Source organism: Capricornis sumatraensis, chromosome X (genome assembly GCF_032405125.1).
Source record: "Capricornis sumatraensis isolate serow.1 chromosome X, serow.2, whole genome shotgun sequence".
In the NCBI taxonomy this organism is placed as follows: Eukaryota; Metazoa; Chordata; class Mammalia; order Artiodactyla; family Bovidae; genus Capricornis; species Capricornis sumatraensis.
The window spans coordinates 66816391-66841521 of record NC_091092.1 but is presented as its reverse complement, the minus strand read 5'-3'; the positions used below and the strand labels follow the sequence as shown (position 1 = coordinate 66841521).

The window sequence follows — 25131 nt, the reverse complement described above, 5'->3', positions numbered from 1 at the left end:
TTTAGGTGCTGCTGTGAGGACCACTGGTGTTTCTTCCTTACTCTCATGATGGTGGACTACATGTTTAGATTGACTCGAATTCTGTTCATCTCCTGCTGTTTGCTTTATTTCCATAGGTTTAAGATATAAAGTTCCTCAAGTGCACTATTTTCTCTCTCACCTTTGGGTGTTGATGTATACTACAACTTACTGTTAATTCACCCTCCCTCCTCTCATCACAGCTCTTCTTCCCCTGGTGAATTTCTACTTAACCTTCAAGACTAAGCTCCATCATATTGCTAACATAGCACTTAAACCACTCTACTACAATTTCTTTGAATGTAGGGTAGGTTTTTCTTTTAATTTTATTTATTTTTTAATATAAATCTATTTATATTAATTGGAGGTTAATCACTTATTCTTTTTGAAAGCACCACAAAGACAAAAATTTAGTCTTATTTATCTCCAACACCTAGCGCAATGCCTGTTATGTAGATGTTCTGCAACGATTTGTTGAATGAATCAGTCATTCAATAGGGCAAAATACAGGAAAAAAATACTGAAGAAGATGAAAAGTGAAAAAAAAAAAAGCCATTTGATTTAGCATTTAAGAGTTGTTGGTGATAATCTTTGAGAATATTCCAAGACTGAGATGAGAATACAAACCAGATGGCAAAATTACATCCAAGGAGTGGGAAGTAAACATAATACAGCAATGAAGAAACATTATACAAGTTACTTGGCAATTTTAATGTTATTTGTAAACTCTTAGTTGGAGGAATTCTGGAGGCATGTAATCAAAATTTTGGCTAAAAGCAAATTACCTTTTATCTATCTTCTTAATCCCTATTATGATTATATGCCTCATTTCTTTTACAAGTCTTTACAATTGTTAACTGCTACATCACATTGACATTATGCCTGTTTTAAAGTTTTTCTGCACCAAGTTGATTCAAACAAATTATTTCAACTTATTTTACTGGTAGATCTCAATGTGGAACATAACTGCTCTGGACTTGGTGTGCCTGTGCATATGTATCAGGTTCTTTGACTATCTATCTGATGACAATGGGCAATTTTTATTACTAAATATATTAGCACCACACAGTCTGAGTGAGTTATTTTGACATTGTTAATCAGAGTTAGGCACTAACAAATTATAATTGAACATATCCAATTAAATATCATCATTATTTTTAAGTTCTTAAAATATTTTAATGGCATTGCTGAAATTGTCTTAGGATACACATACCACTACCTACACCCCTACAGGCAGATCTCTCTCTCTCTCACACACACGTACATGCACAGATGTTCCAAATATTTTATTCAAATAATGAATCAAAAAAGCCAAATTTAAAATATATTTAAATATAGACAATTTAATAAAGTTGGCCAAACTAAGGACACATACCTGATATATACTTTTTAAATGTTTCAGTCATATTTTATTTAAAAGAACTACATTTTAATTTGTTATAAATAGAATAAAGTTTATTTAAGAAAGCAATTATCCTACAATTAAAAATAAATACATTTAAAAATTCAATTAACTCTGACCCCCTACATCCATCATTCATCAAAATGAGAGTACCTCGGTACATTTAAACAAGATGCAAATCTCTTTTTGGTGTTGCTATTTTTTGAGGTATAATTTATATACAAAATTTTCATACATTTAATGTTTATATCTGCATAAGCTTGAGCATATGCATGCACCAGTAATACCACCACCACAGCCAAGCCACTAAACATATCCATCATCTCCAAAATTTCCTTACATTCTTTTATGGTATCTTTGCTTGCTTACTCACTTGCTTTTTCTTTTTTTTTTAGTAACACTTAATGAAATCTATCCCTTTAAAATATTTTAACTTATTGTTAAAAACTGCTTGTAAATTCTTGTTCTGTGCATCTATTCTTTTCCCAAGTTCTTGGATCATCTTTACAATCATTACTCTGAATTCTTTCTTGGGTACATTGTCCATTTCCATGTCAGTTACTTGTTCTTCTGGGGTTTTATTTTGTTCCTTCATCTGTCCTTTGCTGTCTCATTTTGTTTAAATTCTATTTATGTTTTTATGTATGTAGTATGTTAGTTATGTTTCTCAACCTTGGAGAAGTGGCTTTCTGTAGGGGATGTCCTATGTGTCCCAGCAATATACTCTTCTCACCCAAAGGCCAAGGACCAGCTGGTTCTGACCCATATTTGCAGATTCAGTTCCACAGGTTCTGATATCACAGTTTTGTTGCTTCTGGTTTCTGCCTCCTGGTGGGTAGATCTGGGTCTTGACCCTCTGGTGGGCAAGGCCATGTCAAGGGGAGGGTCTAGAGGTGGCTGTGGGCTCAGGAAGTCTTTAGGCTGCCTCTCTGTTAATGGGCAGAGCAGTGTTCCCATCCTGTTGATTGTTTGGCCTGAGGTGTCCCAGGACTGGAGTTTACAGGCTGTTTGGGTGGGGCCAGGTCTTGCTAATGACTCAAGCAAGGGTCTTGCTGTCAGCCTCCAGCAAGAGTTCATTCCTTGATATGTTCACCACCATTTATGACGCCAGAGAGACCCACCACCAGCCCCCACCTCCTCAGGAGACCCTCCAAGACTAGCAGGTAGGTCAGACTCAGGCTCCTATGAACTTACTGCTTCTCTCTGCATCCCAGTGTGTGATAGACTTTGTATGTCCCTCCAAGAGTGGAGTCTCTGTTTCCCCCAGTGTTGTGAAGCTCCTGCAGTGAAGCCCCACTAGCCTTCAAAGCCAAATGCTCTGGGGGCTCCTTCTCCTAATACAACACCCCTAAGCTGATGTGGGAGCCTGATGTAGGGCTTAGAGCTCTCACTCCTGTGGAAGAACTTCTGCAACATAATTATTCTCCAGTTTGTGTGTCACCTAACCAGGTTGTTTGGGATTTGATTTTATCACTAGTGTGCCGCTCCAATCATCTCGTTGTGGTTTCTTCTGTATGTATTTGGATGTAGGATATCGTTCTTGGTAGGTCCCAATATTTTTTATCAATGGTTCCTCAGCAGTTAGTTTTGATTTTGGTGTGTTCGTAAGAAGAGGTGAGGTCAAGGCCCTTCTTCACTGTCTCCAATCCCCTATCCTCTTAATATATTTTAAAGTGTGCAAATCTGTATTATTAACTATAGGTACTGTGTTGTACAACAGATCTCTATTAACTTATTCATCATACATAACTGAAACTTCATACCCATTGAGAAACAATTCCCTATTTACCCCTCTCCCAATCCCCCAAAATCACCATTCTATTCTCTACTTCTATGAGGTTGACTATTTTTACGTGAAATAGCTATGTATCTTCTCAACCAATGTTCACATTTCTCACATACTTACTGGTTTCTGAGAAAAAAAAATCTAAACTACATTTTAAATGTATTTTTATATAAAAATTTTATTTTCCATTATGATAGAAAAAATGACATGTCTCCCAGGATTGCTATGAGAATTAAGTATTTACAATCCCTCATGTAGTAACCAGTTCAGAAAGCTGCTCCCCCAAACTCAGTTCATTTCTTCTCCCTAACCACTATGATATTAAACCCAATGTTCAATTCTGAGTTTTCATCTTACTTAATCCATCAGTAGCAATTAACACAGTTGATAACTCTCTCCTCCTTGAATCTTCACTTAGCTTCCAGGATATTCCTCTCTCCTGTTTTTATCTTTTTCTTCTGCCTCACTGATCATTTTTCAATTACTGTCATTAGGCTCTTGTCTTGTCCCCACTTACTTAATGCTGGAGTGTATAGAACTTATTCCTTCATCCTCGTACCTCCTTTGGTGATAACATCTAGCCTCATGTCTTTAAATAATCCAACTGGGAAAATTCATGCTTCCAGACTTAAGAGATGTAACTGCCTATTCAAGATCTCTACTTGGATGTCTAATACCCATTTCAAAATCACCAAGTACAGCACTGAACTCTTCAGCTCCCATCACTTCCACCCCAAAATGTTATTTCTACACAGTCTTTCCCATCTCAATTGATGGTATCAACTAAAAAAGATGTACAACTTGAAAGTTGTGAGTTATTTGGGGCAAGATTTATTTGGGGCAAAATGAGGTCTGCAGCCCAGGAGGCAGCATCTCAGATAGCTCTGACAAACTGCTCCAAAGTGGCAGTGGGGGAAAGTCAATATATAAGGTTTTGGTGCTTCAATACCATGAGACACTCAATTTACAAAATGTTTTTTGTTAGTCATGAGGGTCTGATGTCACCATGAAGGGATTTAGTGCTTCTGTAGATATGAGGAGATGCAAGGATTGAGATCATAAAATCTGTTCCTAAAAACATCCAACTATCTGGGGCGGTCCTAAGATGACGGAGGAATAGGACAGGGAGACCAATTTCTCCCTCACAAATTCCTCAAAAGAACATTTCAACGCTGAGCAAACTCCACAAAACAACTTCTGAATGCTGGCAGAGGACATCATGCACCCAGAAAAGCAGATCATTGTCTTCGAAAACAGGTAGGAAAAAATATAAAAGATGAAAAAAGATACAAAGGAGGTGGGGAGGGAGCTCCATCCTGGGAAGGGAAGCCCGTCCCGGGAAGGGAATTTTAAGAAGAGAGGTTTCCAAACACCAGGAAACACTCTCCCTGCCGAATCTGTGGTGAGACTTGGAAGCACAGAGGACAACATTACAGTGAAAGAAAAATAAATAAATAATTAAAACCAACAGATTACAAGCCCAACAGTAACTCCCCCAGTGGAAAAGCAGCACAGATGCCTGCATCTGCCACTAGCAAGTGCGGGCAGGGCAGGGAGGTGCGGGAGGTGCGGGCTGCAATGCTTTGTAAGAATCGGGCAGGAATGCCCCGCGCTTAACCAGATTGAACTAACTTGGACTAGCAAAGCAGACTGTGGGATAGCTACCACGTGAAAAGCTCGAACATAAGACACCACCAGGACCGCACACAGAACAAAGGATGGAACGGAAATAGCCGGCTGCAGACCATCCCCACCAGGGACAGGCAGCCAGAGCCGTAAGGGCTGGAAAGGGGCAATCACGGCCCTGGAGAGACTTTACCTACCAAACTGCAAGCAGGCTTCTTTGCTAAGACTTCTGGGGGTGCTGGACAGTCACCATGTGCCTCACAAGGGGCGCCAGTGGTACACCCAGAAAACTGAGCAGCAGAGACAGGAAAGGCAACAAGTCGCAGCGACCATGCTCGCCAAACACCTGAGATACTCGGACCTGGGAAGGGCACAAGACGCAGTCCCAACTGAATCTGCACTTCTGAGGGCTACCTGAGTGCCGAACCTGAGCGGCTTAGACTGGGGAGGTGCACGCAGCCTAGGCCCGGCCTCAGAGGGTTCCCGGCTGAGCAACGTAGAGCCGGAGCGGTTTGTGCACCGCAAGCAGGGACAGGCCCAGCGGGGCTGAGACACTGTGTGCACACGACAGTGCTATTTGTTTGCAGCATCCCTCCCTCCCCACAGCACGACTGAACAAGTGAGCCTAAAAAAAAAAAAAAAAAAGAAGTGCCACCACCGCCCCCCTGTGTCAGGACGGAAATCAGACACTGAAGAGACCAGTAAACAGAAGAAGTTAAACAGAGGGAACCTCCTTGGAAGTGACCCCACACTGCCCACAACACCAGAGAAAGGGCCTGATATATCTTTACTATTTTTACAATCATTCCTTCTTTTGTTTGTTTGTTTTTTGTTTTTTATTGATGCTGTTGTGAGGTTGTTTTTTCTTTTCTTTCTCTTCTTCTACTTTTTTCCCCCTAACTTTTTAAAATTGTTAAGTTCTCCATTTCTTCTCTAATTTTTACTTCTATAATCTACTACTACTTTTCAAAAAAACTCGATTTTTTAAAGCAAACACCATATATGGTCTTTGTGTGGTTGCTGGTGGTGTTTTTAATAATTCCTGTAGCTTTGTTTGTTTGTTTTTCTTTTTTCATTCTTCTTCTTTTCTTTAATATTGTATTTTAGAAAATCCAACCTCTACTCTAGATTTTTAATCTTTGCTTTTTGTTTTTCACTGTCAATTTTGTACATTGAAAAACCCAACTTCACTACCTAATTTTACCTGAGAGTGAGATTACTGGCTTGACCACTCTCTCCTCCTTTGGACTCTCCTTTTTCTCCACCAGGTGGCCTCTGTCTCTTCCCTCCCCCTTCTCTTCTCTATCCAACTCTGTGAATCTCTGTGTGTTCCAGACGGTGGAGAACACCTAAGGAACTGGTTACTGGCTGGATTTGTCTCTCTCCTTTTCATTTTCCTCTTTTATTCTCCTGGCCACTTCTGTCTACTTCCTCCCACTCCTCTTCCCTGTATAACTCCATGAATACCTCTGAGCAGTCCAGACTATGGAGCACACATAAGAAAGTGACTACTGGCTAGCTTGCTCTCTCCTCTTTTGACCCTACCGCATCTCATTCCAGTCACCTCTAACTACCCCCTCCCTCTTCTCTTCTCCATGTAACTCAGTGAACCTCTCTGGGTGTCCCTCAGTGTGGAGAAACTTTTCATCTTTAACCTAGATGTTTTATCATCATTGCTGTATAGATGGAGAAGTCTAGAGGCTAGTGTAAAAATAAAACTGAAAACCAGAAGCAGGAGGCTTAAGTCCAAAGCCTGAGAACATCAGAGAACTCCTGACTTCGGGGAACATTAATCAATAGGAGCTCATCAAACGCCTCCATACCTACACTGAAACCAAGCTCCACCCAAGGGCCAACAAGTTCCAGAGCAAGACATACCACGCAAATTCTCCAGCAACACAGGAACACACCCCTGAGCTTCAATATACAGGCAGCTCAAAGTTACTCCAAAACCATTGATGTCTCGTAACCCATTACTGGTCACTCCACTGCACTCCAGAGAGAAGAAACCCAGCTCCACCCACCAGAACTCCAACACAAGCCTTCCTAACCAGGAAACCTTGACAAGCCACTGATACAACCCCACCCACAGTGAGGAAGCTCCATAATAAAGAGAACTCCACAAATTACCAGAATATAGAAAGGCCACTCCAAACGCAGCAAAAGATGAAGAGACAGAGGAATGCCCAGCAGGTAAAGGAACAGGAGAAATGCCCACCAAACCAAACAAAAGAGGAAGAGATAGAGAATCTACCTGAGAAAAAATTGCAAATATTGATAGTGAAAATGATCCAAAATCTTGAAATCAACATGGAATCACAGATAAATAGCCTGGAGACAAGGATTGAGAAGATGCAAGAAAGGTTTAACAAGGACTTAGAAGAAATAAAAAAGAGTCAATATATAATGAATAATGCAATAAATGAGATCAGAAACACTCTGGAGGCAACAAATAGTAGAATAACAGAGGCAGAAGATAGGATTAGTGACATAGAAGATAGAATGATAGAAATAAATGAATCAGAGAGGAAAAAAGAAAAACGAATTAAAAGAAATGAGGACAATCTCAGAGACCTCCAGGACAATATGAAATGCTCCAACATTCGAATTATAGGAGTCCCAGAAGAAGACAAATTAAATTGTGACATTTGGTCTGAAAGTGGAAAAAACTTAAGATGTACCTCAGTGACTGAGAGAAGACAAACTCCCTACCACTAAAACCCAACTGCTGATGAGATTTCCTTATAGGGATTCAGGAATAAGATAAAAGTCTGTTTTAAGTTCTCAATTTTATCTCTTAGAGTAGTTGAAGATGTCTTGGGAAAAAACCAGAGAACTTTTAAAATTAACATTGCAGGCTCTCAAGGCAATTTATTCTTGAACTTCTGAAGATTTAAGGTCAACAAAACCCGAGGTAAAAACATGAATTAAAATTAAGAGATGAAGAAAACAAAGGACAAACTAAATCAAACTAGAGTAAAATAAAATAAATGAAAATGGTAAGATAGAGTAATTAGTCCCAATTTGAATATTCTAACCATTACAAAAAAGGATCTGGGTGGTAAGAAAATAAATTATATAAAACATTTCATTTTTACATATCCTATTTTCTACAATAAAAAATTATTTAAGTTTAAAAGGTATTTATTTAAAAATTGTTCGTTTCTTTACTAATGATTAAGGAGGTAATTAATCTCCAGTCTGAATTCCCCTGAAATGACCCCACAGCAGTTCCAGTATTATTTGAGTAACACAATGTTCCTTATAGTTCCTTATCAGTTCCTTAATGTTCCTTATCAGTCTAATTCTATTAGACTAGAAGGACAGAAGTCTTTTGCACTTGACACATATGGTAACATCAAGATAAATATTTTAAATTAAAATATTCTAGAAACTTAAAAGAACTTTTGCAGGATCAAATCACAGAAGATATGCTGAGATATGACTACTCACAATACATATAACGTCTAAATTTTAGACCATTTTAATACCAAAGAGTTTAATTTGACAAGTATCCTTTTAAAGGCATAATGAATTTGTTTTGGTACAGAAAGACTTTCGACTTTTGCCATACTGTTTTAGAAAACCATAATCACAGTTTTGCTTTTTAAAAGAAAAAAATGTCAGGTTAAGATGTAAATATGGAGCTCCTTTAGTAATCCACATCAATTGAAAAAGAATAATATTTGCACAGTCTTTTAGTGGCTTAAATTATTCACTTCAAAACAATATAAATATTTACTTTGAAGTGCTTATAGAGGGAAAAAAATTAACACATCAGACTTCAGAATCATAATTACAAATTAAATGTAATGTGTTTTAAGTTCACTGATACACATACATAACATACAATCATTTTACATACACATACACATATTCTACCTGTTAATTCACTTCTCAATCAACCATTTTTTATTTTAAAAAATAAAAGAACAAAAATCCTCCCTTGAAAAGTGAAATTGTCATCTAATCTTTACTCCTTCTAGCATGATGCCTTCAAATTTTATAAGGAATAGATCCACTTCTTCCTCAAGCTCCACCAATAACTTATCATAACATTTTTATTATTGCTGCTATTCAGGCAAACCTACCACTTGAAATGAGAACAAGATACTTCTATCTTCTTCATTCAGGTAGAATGTCTTAAGAACATCATAAAGTCAGTCTGATATAAATTTGTTTTAAGTATTTTGCACAGACTATACACACACCTAAACAACAGAAAATAAACACAGGCAGAACTGTAGAATACAATCTGAGTTGATTATTTACTTTTCCTTATTTAATTAGAAAAACTAATTATACATTTCTTAACATGTTATGCTTAAATTCCTAAGCAAAACTGAAATGACAACTCCACTATTTGTCAAATTAAAGAGAAAGCGGTGGTTGCATAATTACCCATTTTGAAATACATATATTCACTATTAAAATTTTGTGTCATTTAATATTCTTTTTGAACCTTCCAAATTCATATTTTTATTCTAAGATATCAGTAAATTGCATTAGTTTACTCCATTGTAGGTATGAATTTTCAGAGTAAATTAAAAACATGAGCAAATTCAAAAAACCATCTGAACAACGCAGCTTTGAAAAAAATTATTTTTCAAAAAGATTACCCCCATGACTTTTATTGAACAGATCCCCCATCCCAGAAAACCTGTTCATGTTATACATAAACCAATTTCTACCAAGTAATTATGGAACTTAAATGTCACTTACAAGATATCATTAAGTAGTCTTCAGAAGTGCTCTTGACATCATCATCATCATCATCTTCAGTTTTAATAGTAACTGTAGAACCAGGAACACCACCAGCTGCTTGAATCACAGTTTCTGTATCTGAATTAGTTACAAGAACCTCCTCTGAAACCATTGTGGGAGAGTCAACTCCTGAAACACAATCTTGGACCACATGTTCCAAGTGTCCATCAGGACCAGTAACAAGATCAGCCACAAAAACCTGCTCAGGTACTCTAACAGTTTCTGTAATTAGCTCAGACGTCAAGATGTGATCACCATCATCTTCCTCTAAATCTTCTTCAATAGCAACATCAGCCTCAAGTACAGCTTCAGGAACAATTACACCTTCTGTTACTACATCAGTCTCAGTGATGATATCAGGCCCATGGACAACTTCAGCTGCAAGGCCATGATCAAGAGTTATCCCACCATCTGTGACAACATCAGAAACTAATACAGCCTCAGGAACTGAAACAACAATATGGTCTCCATCGATATGCGCAGTACCAGTCATTCCAGCAACTACAATACAAATTATCCAAAGAAAGTAATCTTATTAATTAAAAGTATTTATATATCAGATGACATAAAATAGTTTTTAAATTAGAAATAGTCCTGGGAAAATTAGAATTTTAAAGAACTACTGATAATTAAACTGCAGTAAAAACCCCTACCAACCAGGAACTGAGGGGGAAGTGAAAGAAAATAATGTTAGTAAAATCTAAGTTAAAACCTTAAAAATAATATACTTTATTTTGAAGTAAAACATAAAAGCCACAGTGAGATATTGAACAGCTAAAAAAAAGAAATAAATAACACCACAGGTCGGTGAGGATGCAGAGAAACTGAATCTCTCATATGTAATGTAGCAGCCACTCGAAAATCATTTGGCAGTTTCTTACGAAAAACATGTACTTACCAATACAACCTAACAATTGCACTCTGCAGCATTTCTCCCACAGTTACTAAAATATGTTTACACACACAAAAAATACATGAATATCCATAACAATGCATAGTAGATATTATTTCTAGTAGTAAAAGAAAAATACAACTCAAATGTTTGCAGCATGCAAATGATTGGTTAAGCCATCTCTGGCACATCCTCGCTATGGAATACTACTCAGCAATAAAAAAGGACAAACTATTGATACATTAACAACCTGAATCAGCTGCCAGAAAATTGTGCTGAGTGAAAAAATTCAATTACAACATACAATATACTGCATAATGTATAACTGGAATCATTTATATAACATTCTCAAAATTCTAAAAGCATAGAGATGGAGTACAGATAGCAGTTGCCAAGGATGGGGGTGTATGTGACTATTTTGGCATAGCACATACACAGTGATGGACATCATAAATACATGCTCACTATGTATCTTCATTGTGGTGATGTCTATACAAATCTATATATGGAACAAAACTGCACAGACCCATATACACTCACACACACACAAATGGCGAAAACTGAATGAGGTCTGTAGTCTAGATAATAGTAATGCACCAATGTTAATTTCCTGTTTTTAATATTGTACTAAGATGTCACCATTGCAGAAACATGAGTAAAGGGTTTATGGGACCCTATACACTATTTTTTCTATTTCCTGTGAGTCTAGCATTTCAAAAAGTTAAAGTTAAAATAAAAAGGACACAAAACCATGAAAGGTTGCCAATATGTTAAATTGAGTTAATAAAATATTACAGCTTAATACATTAGACAATACATGTTATAAACATGAAAGTCTCTGAACTTCTTTATTTTATAAGAATTACTATATTCAGGGACTTCCCTGGTGGCCCAGTGGCTAAGACTTTGTGCGCCCAGTGTCAGGGACCCAGGTTCGATCCCCGGTCAGGGAACTAGATCCCATATGCTACAACTATAAGATCTAAGGAGATCTGAGTGCCATAACAAAAACCAAGCACAGCTAAATAAATAAATGTGAATTTGAAAAAAAAAAAGAATTACTATATTCAAAAATGTAAAGCATCTTTTAACATCTGATTTGGGGAGAAGAAAACAAGTCATTTTAGATAAAGATTTGGTTTATTAAAAAAAAACACACATATAGACTCTGAATTGTATTAAATTCTAAACTAGTAAATTGTAAGAATAAAGCTTTAAATAACATTTATCTTGAGCAGCATGGTAAACACCAACTCCTACCCTCTTGTAAATATTATAAGACTGTAAAACTCCTTCATGAGTAATTCTGTTACATTCTGCCTCTCTGAAGTGATGCAGTAAACAAATTAATAGAGTTTATGTACCAAGTTATAAGAAAATTACTCCATGAATCCAGTACAAAGCCTTTTCTACATAATGATCACTTTCTATACAGTAATAATCTGAAAGAGTGCAATTTGTTACATGGTTCACTATTATTAACCAATTCATTAAGGAAGTTTGCTGGTAAATTAGGATGGAGACCAGTAAACACACTAAAAAATAAGGTGAGAAGGGAAAGTTACCTTTCAACCCTTCTGAAGTTTTCTCACTATTCTAAAATTCTCACCGAAACCACATTACCCAAAGGACACAGCCTCAGCCTTGAAAATCAGTAGACAAAAGGAGTGTGTATACAATGAGAACTTTCTACTCACTTTTTATTCCACTGGTCATTTTTGTAGACAGGGAGATGGTGAGGGTTCAAATTTAGTATTCAACCAGACTGAAAATGTGATTTTTAGCGAGGAAAAATTAAATGCTAAGCCTATAAAATTCACAGTACTGAAATTCTATGTATATGAATAACAACATTAATACAGTATAAAATTTTTTCATAAATTAGACTTAAAGTGTGGGAAATTCCATTTATTTAAGAACACAGCTAGAAGATAGTTTGTTTCCTAAAGGTAGACACTAAAGAAGGATGGAAGGACAGAATAATGCTAGTGCTGGCTTGGGTTCAGATTAACCTGTTTGGGAGGATTCTAATAAGATGGAATAAGTGCTTTTCAGTTTACCTAGCAGGAACTCACATGTCAAAATAAATCAGATCTAAACCAAAAAAATACAAACATGCTTGTTTACCCTGAACTAAATAATTTAAGAATCTTAGACCAAGAATTGATGAGTTCCCACAGGGTACTGGCAGAAACTAAGACCATGATCCAAAATGCTTTTCATTAAATTTTGCTCTTTCCTCTTATCAACTCATTTGAAATTCTACTGAATTTCTAGACAAAGTTATTTATTTTAGCTACACACTAGCTATATTTATTATTGAATACTATGCACCAAGCAACCTAGTATTTTACATATAATATCTCATTTAAGCCCCAGAACTTCGAAATAAGCGAGTATTATTATCTCCACTTTAAACATAAACAAACGACGGTTTAGAGAGATTAAATAAATTTGCCCAAGGTTCAAGCTGGGAACTGAATGCATTTTTTTTTTACTCTAGACTGGCTTTTTTAACTTGCCTAAATGAGAACAGAAATTACTTACTCTAGAGACTGATTTTTAAGAAATTTATAGGGCTAATCAAGTGAGTCACTACTAAAGGAATAGATTAAAGAGAAAGAATAAAAAGACCTACCATAGAGTGACTTATTTAAAATTCAAGGCATTTAGTAAGCAGCATTAAAAGGCATTAACATTTTATCTCACTAGGTAGCAAACTATAAACAATATGAAAAAAAAAATCTTTTAAAAGTGTGAAATCAATTAGATGACCAGATAACAGTAAGAGACAAGTCATTATTCCAAGCATTTCCCTTGTTACTAAAGTTGCTTAAATTAAATGTGAATAGCTGAATTTCACCAGAAAGCATAATATTTAGTATTTGGGGGGTTTGTCTTGGGCCACCATATACCGCTATTTTGCTACTAAGTCTCAAAGCAATACGGGCTTCCTGGGTGGCTCAGTAGTAATGAATCCACATTTGATCCCTGGGTTGGGAAGATTCCCTCAAGAAGGAAAGGGCAACCTACTCTGGTATTCTTGCCTGGTAAGTCCCATGGACAGAGGAGCCTGGTGGTCTACAGTCCATGAGGTCACAGAGTTGGACACAACTTAGCAACTGAATACACATGCACACTCATGCCCAAAGCAGTATGGACTTTTTTTAGCAATAAAATCCTAAACAATTAGATTCAACAGCACAGATTCCAAGGACAACTATTATACTGAGACATGCACAAGTTATCACATAAAGCATACTATTGTAAAATTTAAAGTATCCTTGAAAAGAAACTGGTCCAATAAATTTCTGAATTAAATGAACAGTTCAGACTCTTAATATAGTAGCCATTTCATACCAACCAAAAATGGAGAAAATTTAGAGATCCTATACCACACAGTGTGTTTACTTAGCTAGCTCTATGTATGCTACACTCATGTTTCACAAGTATCATTAATTTTAGGTGTGTAGATATCTAAGTTTTTAAGCTAGCAAAAATTTAAAGAGAACGTACCTAATTTCTAATCAAATTTTAGAATTTGGAAACCTTAGTATTAGATATAAGGGATTAATTAAGCCTCAATTAATTGATGGAACAATGGAAAGAAAGCTAAGAGGAACACCAATTAAAAATTTACCAGCACCAGACATTTTTTCAATCTTTGAAAGGAATCAAGCTTTGCTTGCTAATAGGCAACTTCTTCAGGAGTGGGGATGGGAGGGCTTTCTGGCACTTTATCAGATGCCACAGGGTAAGTAAGATTTTGTATAAAACGGACAAAATACTGTATTTCTTCCATAAAAAAATCTTATTTTGCATCATTTATTTTCAGATTCCAGATATAAAAGATGTCATATAATATTTCTCCTTCTCTGTCTGACTTCATTCATAGAGACTCACACACTTAAGAGAATGAACTTATGGCTGCTGGGGCAGGGGGAAGGATGGAGGCAAGGCATAGTTGGGGAGTTTGGAATAGACATGTACACACTGCTGCATTTAAAATGGATAACCAACAAGGACCTACTGTAAAGCACATGGAACTCTGCCCATTTGGCAGCCTGGATGGGAGGGGAGTTTGGCGGAGAATGGAAACATGTATATGTATGGCTGATTCTCTTTGCTGTTCACCTGAAACTATCACAATACTGTTAATCGGCTATACCCCAAAACAAAAAGATTAAAAACTACCTTATTTTTAAAAGGTAAAAAGTTAAGCTTATTATACTGAAAATTATTATAAACTTATTATACTGAATTTCAAGTGTTCCACAATTTGAAAAACTTATCTCTTGCAAGGAATTCACAAAATTCTTTTTAAAATTTCTTACACCTCAGGCTTTTGCCTTCTTCTAGAGTTCATTCCCATACTTTTTCCACCTAAAATCACTTCTAGGTCATCTATAGTCAAACAACTCACTTCTAATTCTTTAAGCAGAGTAAATCCATGATTCCTTTTTGTATCGTCAATTAACTACAACTACCACCACATTAAATCTGGAGAGGACATTAAATGTTATCTAGCCCAACCCACTCATAAAAGTGAATTAAGTAATTTGCCTAAGTTTACATAGATAATTAATAGGACTGCCAAGACTAGAATCTAGTTCTGAGTCTCATTACAGTGGGCTTTACAACATGAGACAAAATAACATATTCAACCATATTATCTAAAAATAGTATAGCCTTTTCTTAATTGAGCAAAGTATCACTCTTTGTAGTCTCCCATTTCTAATTATATCTTTAACATTCCACAATATCTCATGTTTCTATTTACTTTTTATCCCAATTTACCATTTGTCTCTTCTACTCTCACTTTGATCTTTTCTGTAATTCTTACCACCCTATCACTGCCACTTATACTTCAGATACCTCTCTCTTCTATCATTCAGACTGACTTTGCCCAAATTCAGATTATTTGCTGTTAAGGGTACCTTATCATTTTCATCAAAATGACTACTGTTAAGAGGCCGCTGAAAAATCTGGTCACAAAAAAACAGGGTTTTTTTTTTTTTTTTTTCCAAGAAAAGAAAAAGGTAATGCTATCAATGAGAACTTTCTAAGTATATGGCATCAGAATATAATTAATCACCTAGTGCAAGATATTCCTCTATCACTATATAAGCAGCTAACTTCTTTGAAATGATGAAAGTACTTCCATTTCCAGCTTTATTAACAATGCAACTTAAAATGTATTTTATATTTTAACATTTTCTAACATGAGAACTGCTGTATTTATATAAATTGTTTTTCATTTCCAATGATGTATTACCACTATATTCCAAGTTTCCTTACTTCAATCTACCCAAAAAATTATAAGAATGATTTTAACTAGACTACTGACACATAGATTTACTTAAATAAGCCCTACAAATGTATTTTCCTGGTAAAGGAACAATTTTTCATTGTAATTATCCCCTTCCCCAATAGAGTTTTGATATTTAGTTACAAAGAAAAAAATACAACAAAGAAAATGCTTTACCAAAATCCTGCATAATCATGGTATGGGCCATTCTAGAGTCTGATGTGTGCAATCCAAGACTTCCACCACCTGGATCCATACTTAGTAAAGTTCATTCACAAATCTCTGTAAAAGAAGTGTTTTTTTAAAATAGTTTAAATGCATTTAGGTCAAAGTCAATTGTTTTGAGAAAAATGCAATTGAAAATGTGCCTCTCAACCAGGTGTGCAAATCTCATTACAAAGGAAAACAAAGCAAACAAACAAAAGAAACCTTGTTTTATGCTTTATGTGACAACCATAAATAAAAGAAGGGTCAGTGGAAGTAAACCAAAGATAATGGAGAAGAAGCACAAAGGGTGATGAGCCACAGGGAAGTGATAGACGCAAGCAAAAGAACAAAATTGTAGTATTGAGGTTCCAGTTAAAATATAGGTTATTAAATAGGAAGAAAAGGAACAAGATGACAACAGACAATAGTTGGGGTATTTATACATTACTAGAGGACTCAGGTGTCTAGTATTAGTGAATTTCATCCAGTGGCTCTCATCCATTTCTTCCAGACCCAGCTCAGCTCTGCAGCGTAGCTCTGCAGATAAACTTGTGTTTCACCTCTGGCTCCCGGGGTTCTACTTATAATGAAAAATGTTCTATCCCAGTTTCCCTGGAGTTCTTTGAGCCAGTAAGGACTTCTTGCCTTACTCTACTACAATCTCTTGGCTCACAGTTTTGAGGGCTCATGAAACATGACTGCTTCCTAAATGTAGTAGAGATAAGATCAATCACATACAAACATTTAGCAAATTGGTTCTTTCAGAATAGCTTTTACTTGTAACTGTAACTTGTAAATTTTTTCATTAATAATTAATAAAGCCATGCTAGCCTCATGCTAGTTTTGGAAGCAAGGGCTCAACCTATTTCATTTCAAATGACTTATACTATATTTAAGATCACCAAATAATATGGAACCTAAAATTAGGTTGTACCTTAATGTTATTTCTTAAAGCTATATGTATACTTTACTCTCAGATACAAGCTTCTAAGCAAATCAACCAAAAAATCTGTCAATTTTATAGAACATTTCCTCATTTTTAGTTAGAAATGTTTAATAGATTTGGCTTAATCTATTCTTAAGTACAGCTCCACTAAGATTTTTTTTCCTTGCCTCAAAGTTCTATAGGTGTACAGAAGGCAGGAAAGTCTCACAGAGTGATCTTTATCAACATTTGAGTCATGTATCTCAAAATCCTACAGCAGTAGGTGACATCTCTGTATATTACAATGATTCAAACAAAATTACTTTATGTGTGAGCACATTCTGAGCTGTATTTTTGTTATCTTTTTTAAACACCACATTGTTTTCTGCCTTCAAAATGAAGTCAAGAGAGTTCACAAACTACCTGGGTCTTCAGAGAGATAAATTAAAATACCATAATGACTTATTTCAAACATTTAAAACAGTGTACTATTTCAAATTTAATTAGAATAACTGCTTTATCACATAACCAACAGAACAATTACAAATGTCTTTAAAATGTTTTAAACAGTTAATTTTGCTTAATTGTTAAATAAAACATGAAGTAATTTGTAAATCACCTTAATATGAGTATCCTGAAGAAACTGTAGATTTTCTTACATATTGTAAAATAAAATCTGCAGCATTTTGTTTTTGTTATTTTTCCTTCTGAACTACGTTATTTTCTTTGGAAGAACGTTCTTTTTACCTATTGTAAAAATACATTCACAATTAGATATCTTAAAACATTTTAAACCAAATCTCTGACACAACTTAAGAATTTTTCTTTACACTTTAATGTACAGGATGAGATTAGCTCAAAACTGTTAACCTAAAAAGCAACCAAAGGGATTCCAACAGAAATAACTACCCACAACGTTACTTCACTTAGAATCCGACCATCTGATTAAACTAAAATCTTTCCTAAAGCATATTTAAAAAATCACTAACAACATTTTATTTTGGAAAGTAAAAGAGAACCAACCGAGGGCAAGCTTTATTCTTGCCAAATCCATAGGAAAAAAATCTGCACTAGTGCTCAATGAAGTGTAAAAATTTTAACACATAGCGCAACTCTTACAGGAATTATCACACTGTAAGAATATCAAATAAACTGAAGCACCTTTTTTTCCCCATATAGAAAGTTTCAATAAGATCAATATGAGAACAGCAGTGTGTTAAGGATTCAGTAGCCAATATAGCTAGGCTTCTCAGTATTCTGAAGAGTATATTTCACATCCTTATTGAATGGAAGTAACCACCAAATACTCTTCAAGAAAACATCTTTCCCTCAGTTTATGTGGAGCAGAAATCACAAAACAAAAATCAAAGCAAGACAAAAATAAAAAACAACCCCCCCCAACACACACACATTTTACTCTCATTCGTCTCCTCTAAACAGATTCTTCAGGGCCTAGCTTCTAGATGATGTAAATAGGGTGAGGGACAGTAGAAAAATACTAAGGCGGCAGAAAAAGACAATGTGAAAGTAGTATAAGCAGAGATAGGAGACAAAGGAGCCCTGGCAACTAGCAGTATTGCAGCTTTGGACGCAACCCTCTTCCCGCATCAGTCTCCCTTTCCCACGACCATGCCAAGTTTCAATCATTCTGAACAGAACGCACACACGTGCCCTCCCATACATTACCCATCTCCCTGGATCTTCAACCAAATGAGAACCTTCGCAGTGGAAAGGCAGAAAGCGAAGAGACAAGAATACCCTTTCCCCTCCTCCCTCACTTGGTGCAGCAGTCGCCACCGATACTACCCACGCCGTGCTGCCCAACCCCTCACCATCCTGCTCCCTTTGCCCCGCTACAAGGGAGACGGCGGCAGGGAACCAAAATGGTGGTGTTTTAGCGAAGGCGACAGTTGCAGCACACAGCCTCCACCCCCACCGTAGGCTCTGACGGCTCCCTAGCCCCTAAAATGCCAGATTCGGTGCCACCCTCTCGCAAACGCCGTTATCCCTCGAGCTTTCCAAGGTTACCAACCGCTGCTGGCGGAGACGGGGGCGGGAGCGAGATGGGGGAAGTGCAGCTGAGAGCAATGGGGGGGGGGGGTAGTGTTGCCGAGAGAAAATGCCAGGGGGCCGCCGCATTCTTCACCGTTTTGTTTTCCGCCATTTTCCCGTCACCCTAAACCACCGACGGCCTCCACGACGGCTCTAGCCCCCGGGGGCTGTGGCCTGGGGGAAAAACAGGGCAGCTGAAAGAGAAGTAATTCTCTCAATTCCCCCAGCCACCCGCTGCTGAGGAGAAACACTGTCTGCCCGAGGGGAGGGAACGCTTAGGGACTAGACGCCACTTCCATTGTTCCTGTCGCCCTACACTACGCTCTGGGTGTGAGCCTCTCCTCAACTCAACCGAGCGACACTGAGAGCAGCCGACTCAAGTCCCTGTACTCTCTCAGGAGTCTCCTTACCTGCCGCGGCTGCCGCCAGTTGGATTTTGACCGCGCTCCGGTTTTCTGCGGGGGGGGGGGGGGGGGGCGGCAGCAGCTGTGGATCAGCGAGCTCCTCACATTCGGGTTTCCGAGGTTCCGCAGCTCGAGCCAATCACAAGCTACTCTGCGTCTGGGAGGCGCGCCGCCTAGTCCTCTTTTATACCGCGCCTGACTTGCTGAGGTTGCATTACGTCACGCTCCCCTTGCTGCAGGGTAGGGGGCCGCGGGGGGAGCGCGCACGCGCGCGCGATCGATCGAGAAGCCCGCGCTGGGTTTCTGCCCGGAGACCCCGCGGACTTGCGAGTGGAGGCTGCGGCGCCGGGCGAGTCTCAGTGCGCAAGCCTGGATCTTGGCGCGACCCTGAGGTGTTTCCGTGGGGAGATGTTCTGTTTTCCAGGGTTTCTAAAGGAGAAGAAGAGGGGGAAGTGGGGAAATCAGTATCCGAATGGCCATCCACTGAACCTCTCGTAGATGTTGAATAACGTTTTAAAAAAACCAAACAGTCCTACCCTCGAGGATTTGACCAGTTAGGCTGACCTGAGTGATAAGAAGTATGCTTCCCCGAAATGAAACTCTTACGTATTTTGCAGTTTCCCTCCTTCATTCTTTTTATATTTCCTCGTGAAGTCGCTCAGTCGTGTCCGACTCTTTGTGACCCCGTGGACTGTAGCCCACCAGGCTCCTCCATCCATGGAATTTTCTAGGCAAGAATATTGGAGTGGGTTGCCATTTCCTTCTCTTCTATTTCCTAGTGGTAGACAATTCGATCTAGAAAGTAAAGCGAAGAAAAGCATAGAAAGGAAGAGTAGACAAGGGACCAAAATGAAGTGAATACCGAATGTCTCTTGATTGTGTCACTTTCAGCTTGTGTCTGAACAAAATGGGAGAAATTCAGTGGTAACGGGTGGGTAAAAGAGTGATGCGATGTGACTAAAAGAATACATATGCAAAGGGCCTTATGTTCTGAAAATTTAGCTTTGGTACCTTGAGCATTTGGAGTAACAGTGTTTAAGGTGGGAAAGGATACGCTCCTTTAAAAAGAGAAAGAGAAGGTAACAATACATTTGCCTAAATAATTTGAATATTTTTACAAACAAAGAATGTTATTTTTCTCGGTCAGCTAGATAATTTCTCCAGGTCTCTATAACCTAATATACAATTAAAGGTTTTGAGAAACGTAAAGGAGACACACTATGAAAGCCCTGGCACAGTATCTGGGCTATAGAAGACGGGGAGTATACAAACTGTCTACTTGCAGAGCCAAGTAATACGTATTTTAGGCTATGAGGATTATAAGGTCCCTGTCAACTATTTAAGTCTGCAACTGTAGCCCCAAAGCAGCCATAGACAGTATGTACACAAATGAGCATGGCTGTGTTCCCATTGAACTTTATTTATGGGCATTGACATTTGAATTTGGTCATTTTAAAGTGTCTTGAAAAATTATTATTCTTTGAATTTTTAAAAAACTATTTAAAAATGTAAAAATCATTCTTAATCTCAATCCACTAAAAATACAGGCAGCCATCCAGATTTGCCCTGTGCACGGTAGTTTGCTGACCCTGTAGGTGTTATTTGTTTACTTTTATTTTCCCTCTTAGATAAAGAAAGTTGTTTTTTATGAGTATATTCCTGTAGGTGATGTGTTTCTATATTGGGTTCCCTGGTAAATACTATTTGAAAGGTCTTCTCCCAGTGACAATTCTAATAGGACATGGAAGAATCTGAGAAAGATGTGGGGGTTTTTACATCAATAACCTTTGCGAACAGTAACTTGTAGTAGATAATTTTTAAAACCTGAAGATCATTCTTGCTCCTCTCTCTTTCTCCAAGTATCTCTTCCATCAAAATGTCCTGAGACTTCTACTTCCTTAATATCTATGTAGTTCATCCTGTTTTTTTTTTTTTTTTTCCATTCCTAATCTCATTACCTTGTTCGGGTTCACATCCCTTTTTACCTGGATTATTGTAACACCTTCTTAACTTGTTCATCTTTTCCATTTGCTCATCAAATCCTGAAATCAGAAATAACCAAATCAGAAAAAAAAAATAATGTCTCAGATCAAGCCTCCCGACTCCATTTTTCACTTCAATTGAGACCCTCAACAAATAGGACTCTGCAGTAGCCCCCAACTCATTTCAGAGATATGCTACAAGTCTCGGCTAAAAGTCATATCTTTTACTATGTAGAATCTACATCACCACAGAGATCACCTGCATAACAAAACAAAAAAACCTGATATCTCACTCCCCTGCTTAAACATTGCTGTAAAATTCCCACTAGAAGTCAAGGATGACATTCAAGCAAGGAGAGAAGGAGACTTGTAAGACTCACAGCTGGGCAACAATGTTGAAGACCATCCAAGTTATGTCTTTTAGCTTTTTGGTCAATGTTTATTTGAAGGGTAAATTAAATGCTACATTACGGATGGCTGTTTGTGCTATTATTTTAAATAAGTACTGCTTTTATATTCATGCTTCAGCTTTTTGCTGTTTCACATTAACCAATAATATTCGTTAGGTACTATAAACACTTTGTAGCTTACTTTGTTTTATAACTTGCTCACTTCACTCCCTCTACTTTCTTTGGTAGCCATGGCCAACTAATAGTGTTTTGCTATAGTACATTTAGAAACTATGTGTTGCTGTCTCTTCCTTCTCATGTGCTTCTGGAATCACAGTTTGTCATCAGATATATTCCCTTTAACCTCAACTTGTTCTATGAAAACTCTTAGCCTTCTTGCTTTAACTGGCACCTGACCATCTCCCAAGGAAATAATCTAAAATAAATTAACATAAGCATATTCAGGATCATCTAGAAGACCACTTTGTAAATGAACACTACCATACATCATCAACACTCACACTTGTATTTGTATTTACAGGCACATCAATGTACCACTTTAGTTGTTTCAGGGTTGATATGCAATGAACTATGTGGTCAGGTCCTATACCAGGTATGTGGTACATAATACAATTTCTTGGTAGTCAGAATAAAGTGCTAGGGGAAGTGAGTCATCCCACAGCATACAATAAGATAAGCTATGCTCAATATGCCATTGCAGAGTCATATTTGTGTTATGAAAAGTAATTTAGTTTCAGCACAACAATCTAATGCATAAAATTAATGCTGTTAATTTATTAGTTTTGTTGTTTATCATTTTGGTTTTATAATTGTATCAGGACTGTTAGCTTAAGAAATTTGTTTATACAGAGCTCTACTGTTATTTATGTTTAAGTAACATTATAATGGGGCTTCCCTGGTGGCTCAGTGGTAAAGGATCCACCTGCAATGCAGGAAACGCAGATTCAAGCCCTGGGTCAGGAAGGTCCCCTGGAGAAGGGAATGGTAACCCACTCCAGTATTCTTGCCTGGGAAATCCTATGGACAGAGGAGCCTGACAGGCCACAGTCCATTAGGTCAATCAGTCCAAAAGAGTCAAACATGGCTTAGCGGCTAAACAAAAACATTATAAGAAAACCAGCTTAAATCAATGTTGACTACAAATATTTTCCTTTAATCTATGATAAAAATTGCAAAGAGTCAGACACGACTGAACACACGTGATTAAAAATATACAAAATGATGCACAAAATCTCTAAATACTATGCTACTGAAAAAGTATCAAGACTTCTTGAGGGTAATAGCTAATTTTATATTTGAAAGGAAATAAATAAGATGAAACTGTGTTATATTGTTGTGTTAGTGAGCAAGAAAGCCACTAAAGACTAATGGGATCATGTCAAAAATACATGAGCATCAAATAATGATAGTAACTGCATGATTACTAAGTGACTGAAACGTGTAGAATATGTAAAAACCCATGAGTTTATTAAAGATACTGAAAGAGAAAGAGAGATCACCCTGCCAAACCCCATCAAAGATAAAAATCTCATTTGATACCATTTTAAGTAAATAAAACATCAACCCCTTACTCTTGACAATTATCAAAAGAAAGGAACTCAGTATTTTATTCTGCTTTTCCTATACAGACTATTTCAGTACACCCAAATAACTCTAGGTTGATGAGGGAAAGTTCTTTTTCATAGGAAATATAATAAATATAGAATAAACATAGAAATAAATGTAGAAAATCACCATTTTACAACCTTTAGTGAAGTCACAGATCCAGGAAGTAATCATCAGTGGGTGAAATATTAGATGAAAGACGGGATGGAAAACTATAAATTAGTTCAGGTTGTCATCACCTGAACCCTCTAATCAGTTTCTCCCCATCATGTTTGGCATTTGGTATTATCACTTTAAAAAATATATATATATTTATTTATTTATTTTTGGTTGTGCTGGGTCTTCGTTGCTGCATGGGCTTTTCTCTAGTTGCCATGGGCAGGCTTCTCATTGCGCTAGCTTTTCATTGTGGACCACATGCTCCGGAGCATGCAGGCTTCAGCAGTTGCAGCTCCTGGGCTCTATCTAGAGCACAGGATCAATAGTTGTGGCACACGGGCTTCACTGTGCCACACAAACTTAGTTGCTCTACAGCATGTGGGATCTTCCATAATCAGGGATTGAACCCATGTCTCTTGTATTGGCAGGTGGATTCTTTACCACTGAACCACCAGGAAAGTCCATCACTGTTTTTTATTTCAGCTGGTCTAATAGATGTGTACTGATATCTCACTGCAGTGTTAATTTGCATTTGTCTGATAGCTACTATTGCTAAATATCTTTCATATGCTCATTTGCCATAATCTCTATGGTGAAGTGTCTTTTCAAGTTCTTTACCCATCTTTTCATGTTGTTGAGTTTCATATTTTTCAAAATATATATATTTGCGGATATAAGTCCTGTATCAGATATGTGATTTGCAGATATTTTCTATCCATTGTCACCTGGTCTTTTCTTTTTCTTTCCATGTCTTCGGCAGAGCAAAAATGTTTTAATTTGATAAAGTCCAATTTATCAATATTTTCTTGTATCAGTTCAGTTCAGTTTAGTCGCTCAGTCGTGTCTGACTCTGTGACTCCATGAATTGCAGCACGCCAGGCCTCTCTGTCCATCACCAACTCCTGGAGTTCACTCAAACTCACGTTCATCGAGTTGGTGATGCCATCCAGCCATCTCATCCTCTGTCGTCCCCTTCTCCTCCTGCCCCCAATCCCTCCCAGCATCAGAGTCTTTTCCAATGAGTCAACACTTCACATGAGGTGGCCAAAGTATTGGAGTTTCAGCTTCAGCATCATTCCTTTCAAAGAAATCCCAGGGCTGATCTCCTTCAGGATGGACTGGTTGGATCTCCTTGCAGTCCAAGGGACTCTCAAGAGTCTTCTCCAAAACCACAGTTCAAAAGCATCAATTCTTCGGTGCTCAGAGATTGTGCTTTAGTTTGGATTCTAAGAATTCTTTGCCTCATTTCAGCTCACAGACATTTTCTCCTATGTTTTTTTTCCCAGAAGTTTCATTGTTTGGGGCTTTACATTTACATCTATGATCTATTTTGGGTTAGTCTTTGGATAAAGTGTGAGATGTAAGTTCATTTTTATGCATATTGACAACCAAAGATTCCAACAACATTTATTAAAAAGTCTATCCTTTCTCCAAAGAGATTTTGGACATTTGTAAAAATCAAATGGCCATATTTATGTAGGTTTATATCTGTCCTATTTATTAGGTTTCATAGATCTGTATCTTGTTCTTTACCAATACCACACTGATCTGATTATTTTGGCTTTTTTAATATTTCCTAAAATTGGGTAGT

At 37.3% G+C, this 25131-nt stretch overlaps 2 protein-coding genes across 4 annotated transcripts in view; both read right to left on the bottom strand.

The window, feature by feature from the left end:
- SATL1 (spermidine/spermine N1-acetyl transferase like 1) overlaps positions 1-3793 on the bottom strand; it is a 34758-nt gene extending 30965 nt beyond the window's left edge. Inside the window, exon 1 of the mRNA XM_068963183.1 lies at positions 3766-3793. Coding sequence (XP_068819284.1) covers positions 3766-3793 — 28 coding nt within the window. The remainder of the gene's footprint in view (positions 1-3765) is intronic.
- A 4465-nt stretch (positions 3794-8258) lies between these two features.
- Positions 8259-19427, bottom strand: LOC138071286 (zinc finger protein 711-like). Of its 3 annotated transcripts, none has more exons than XM_068962807.1 (4): positions 19391-19427; positions 17548-17675; positions 15974-16078; positions 8259-10097 (listed from the first exon to the last, which is right to left on the bottom strand). In XM_068962807.1, the coding sequence occupies exons 3-4, from the start codon at positions 16050-16052 to the stop codon at positions 9547-9549; spliced, it is 630 nt and encodes a 209-aa protein (XP_068818908.1). In that variant the 5' UTR covers positions 16053-16078; positions 17548-17675; positions 19391-19427; the 3' UTR covers positions 8259-9546. The 3 variants fall into 3 exon arrangements, with proteins under 3 accessions (XP_068818908.1, XP_068818910.1, XP_068818909.1); XM_068962809.1 differs by having other exon boundaries at positions 8259-9974; XM_068962808.1 differs by lacking the exons at positions 17548-17675; positions 19391-19427 and adding an exon at positions 16452-16728.
- Between the last annotated feature and the right edge of the window lie 5704 nt (positions 19428-25131).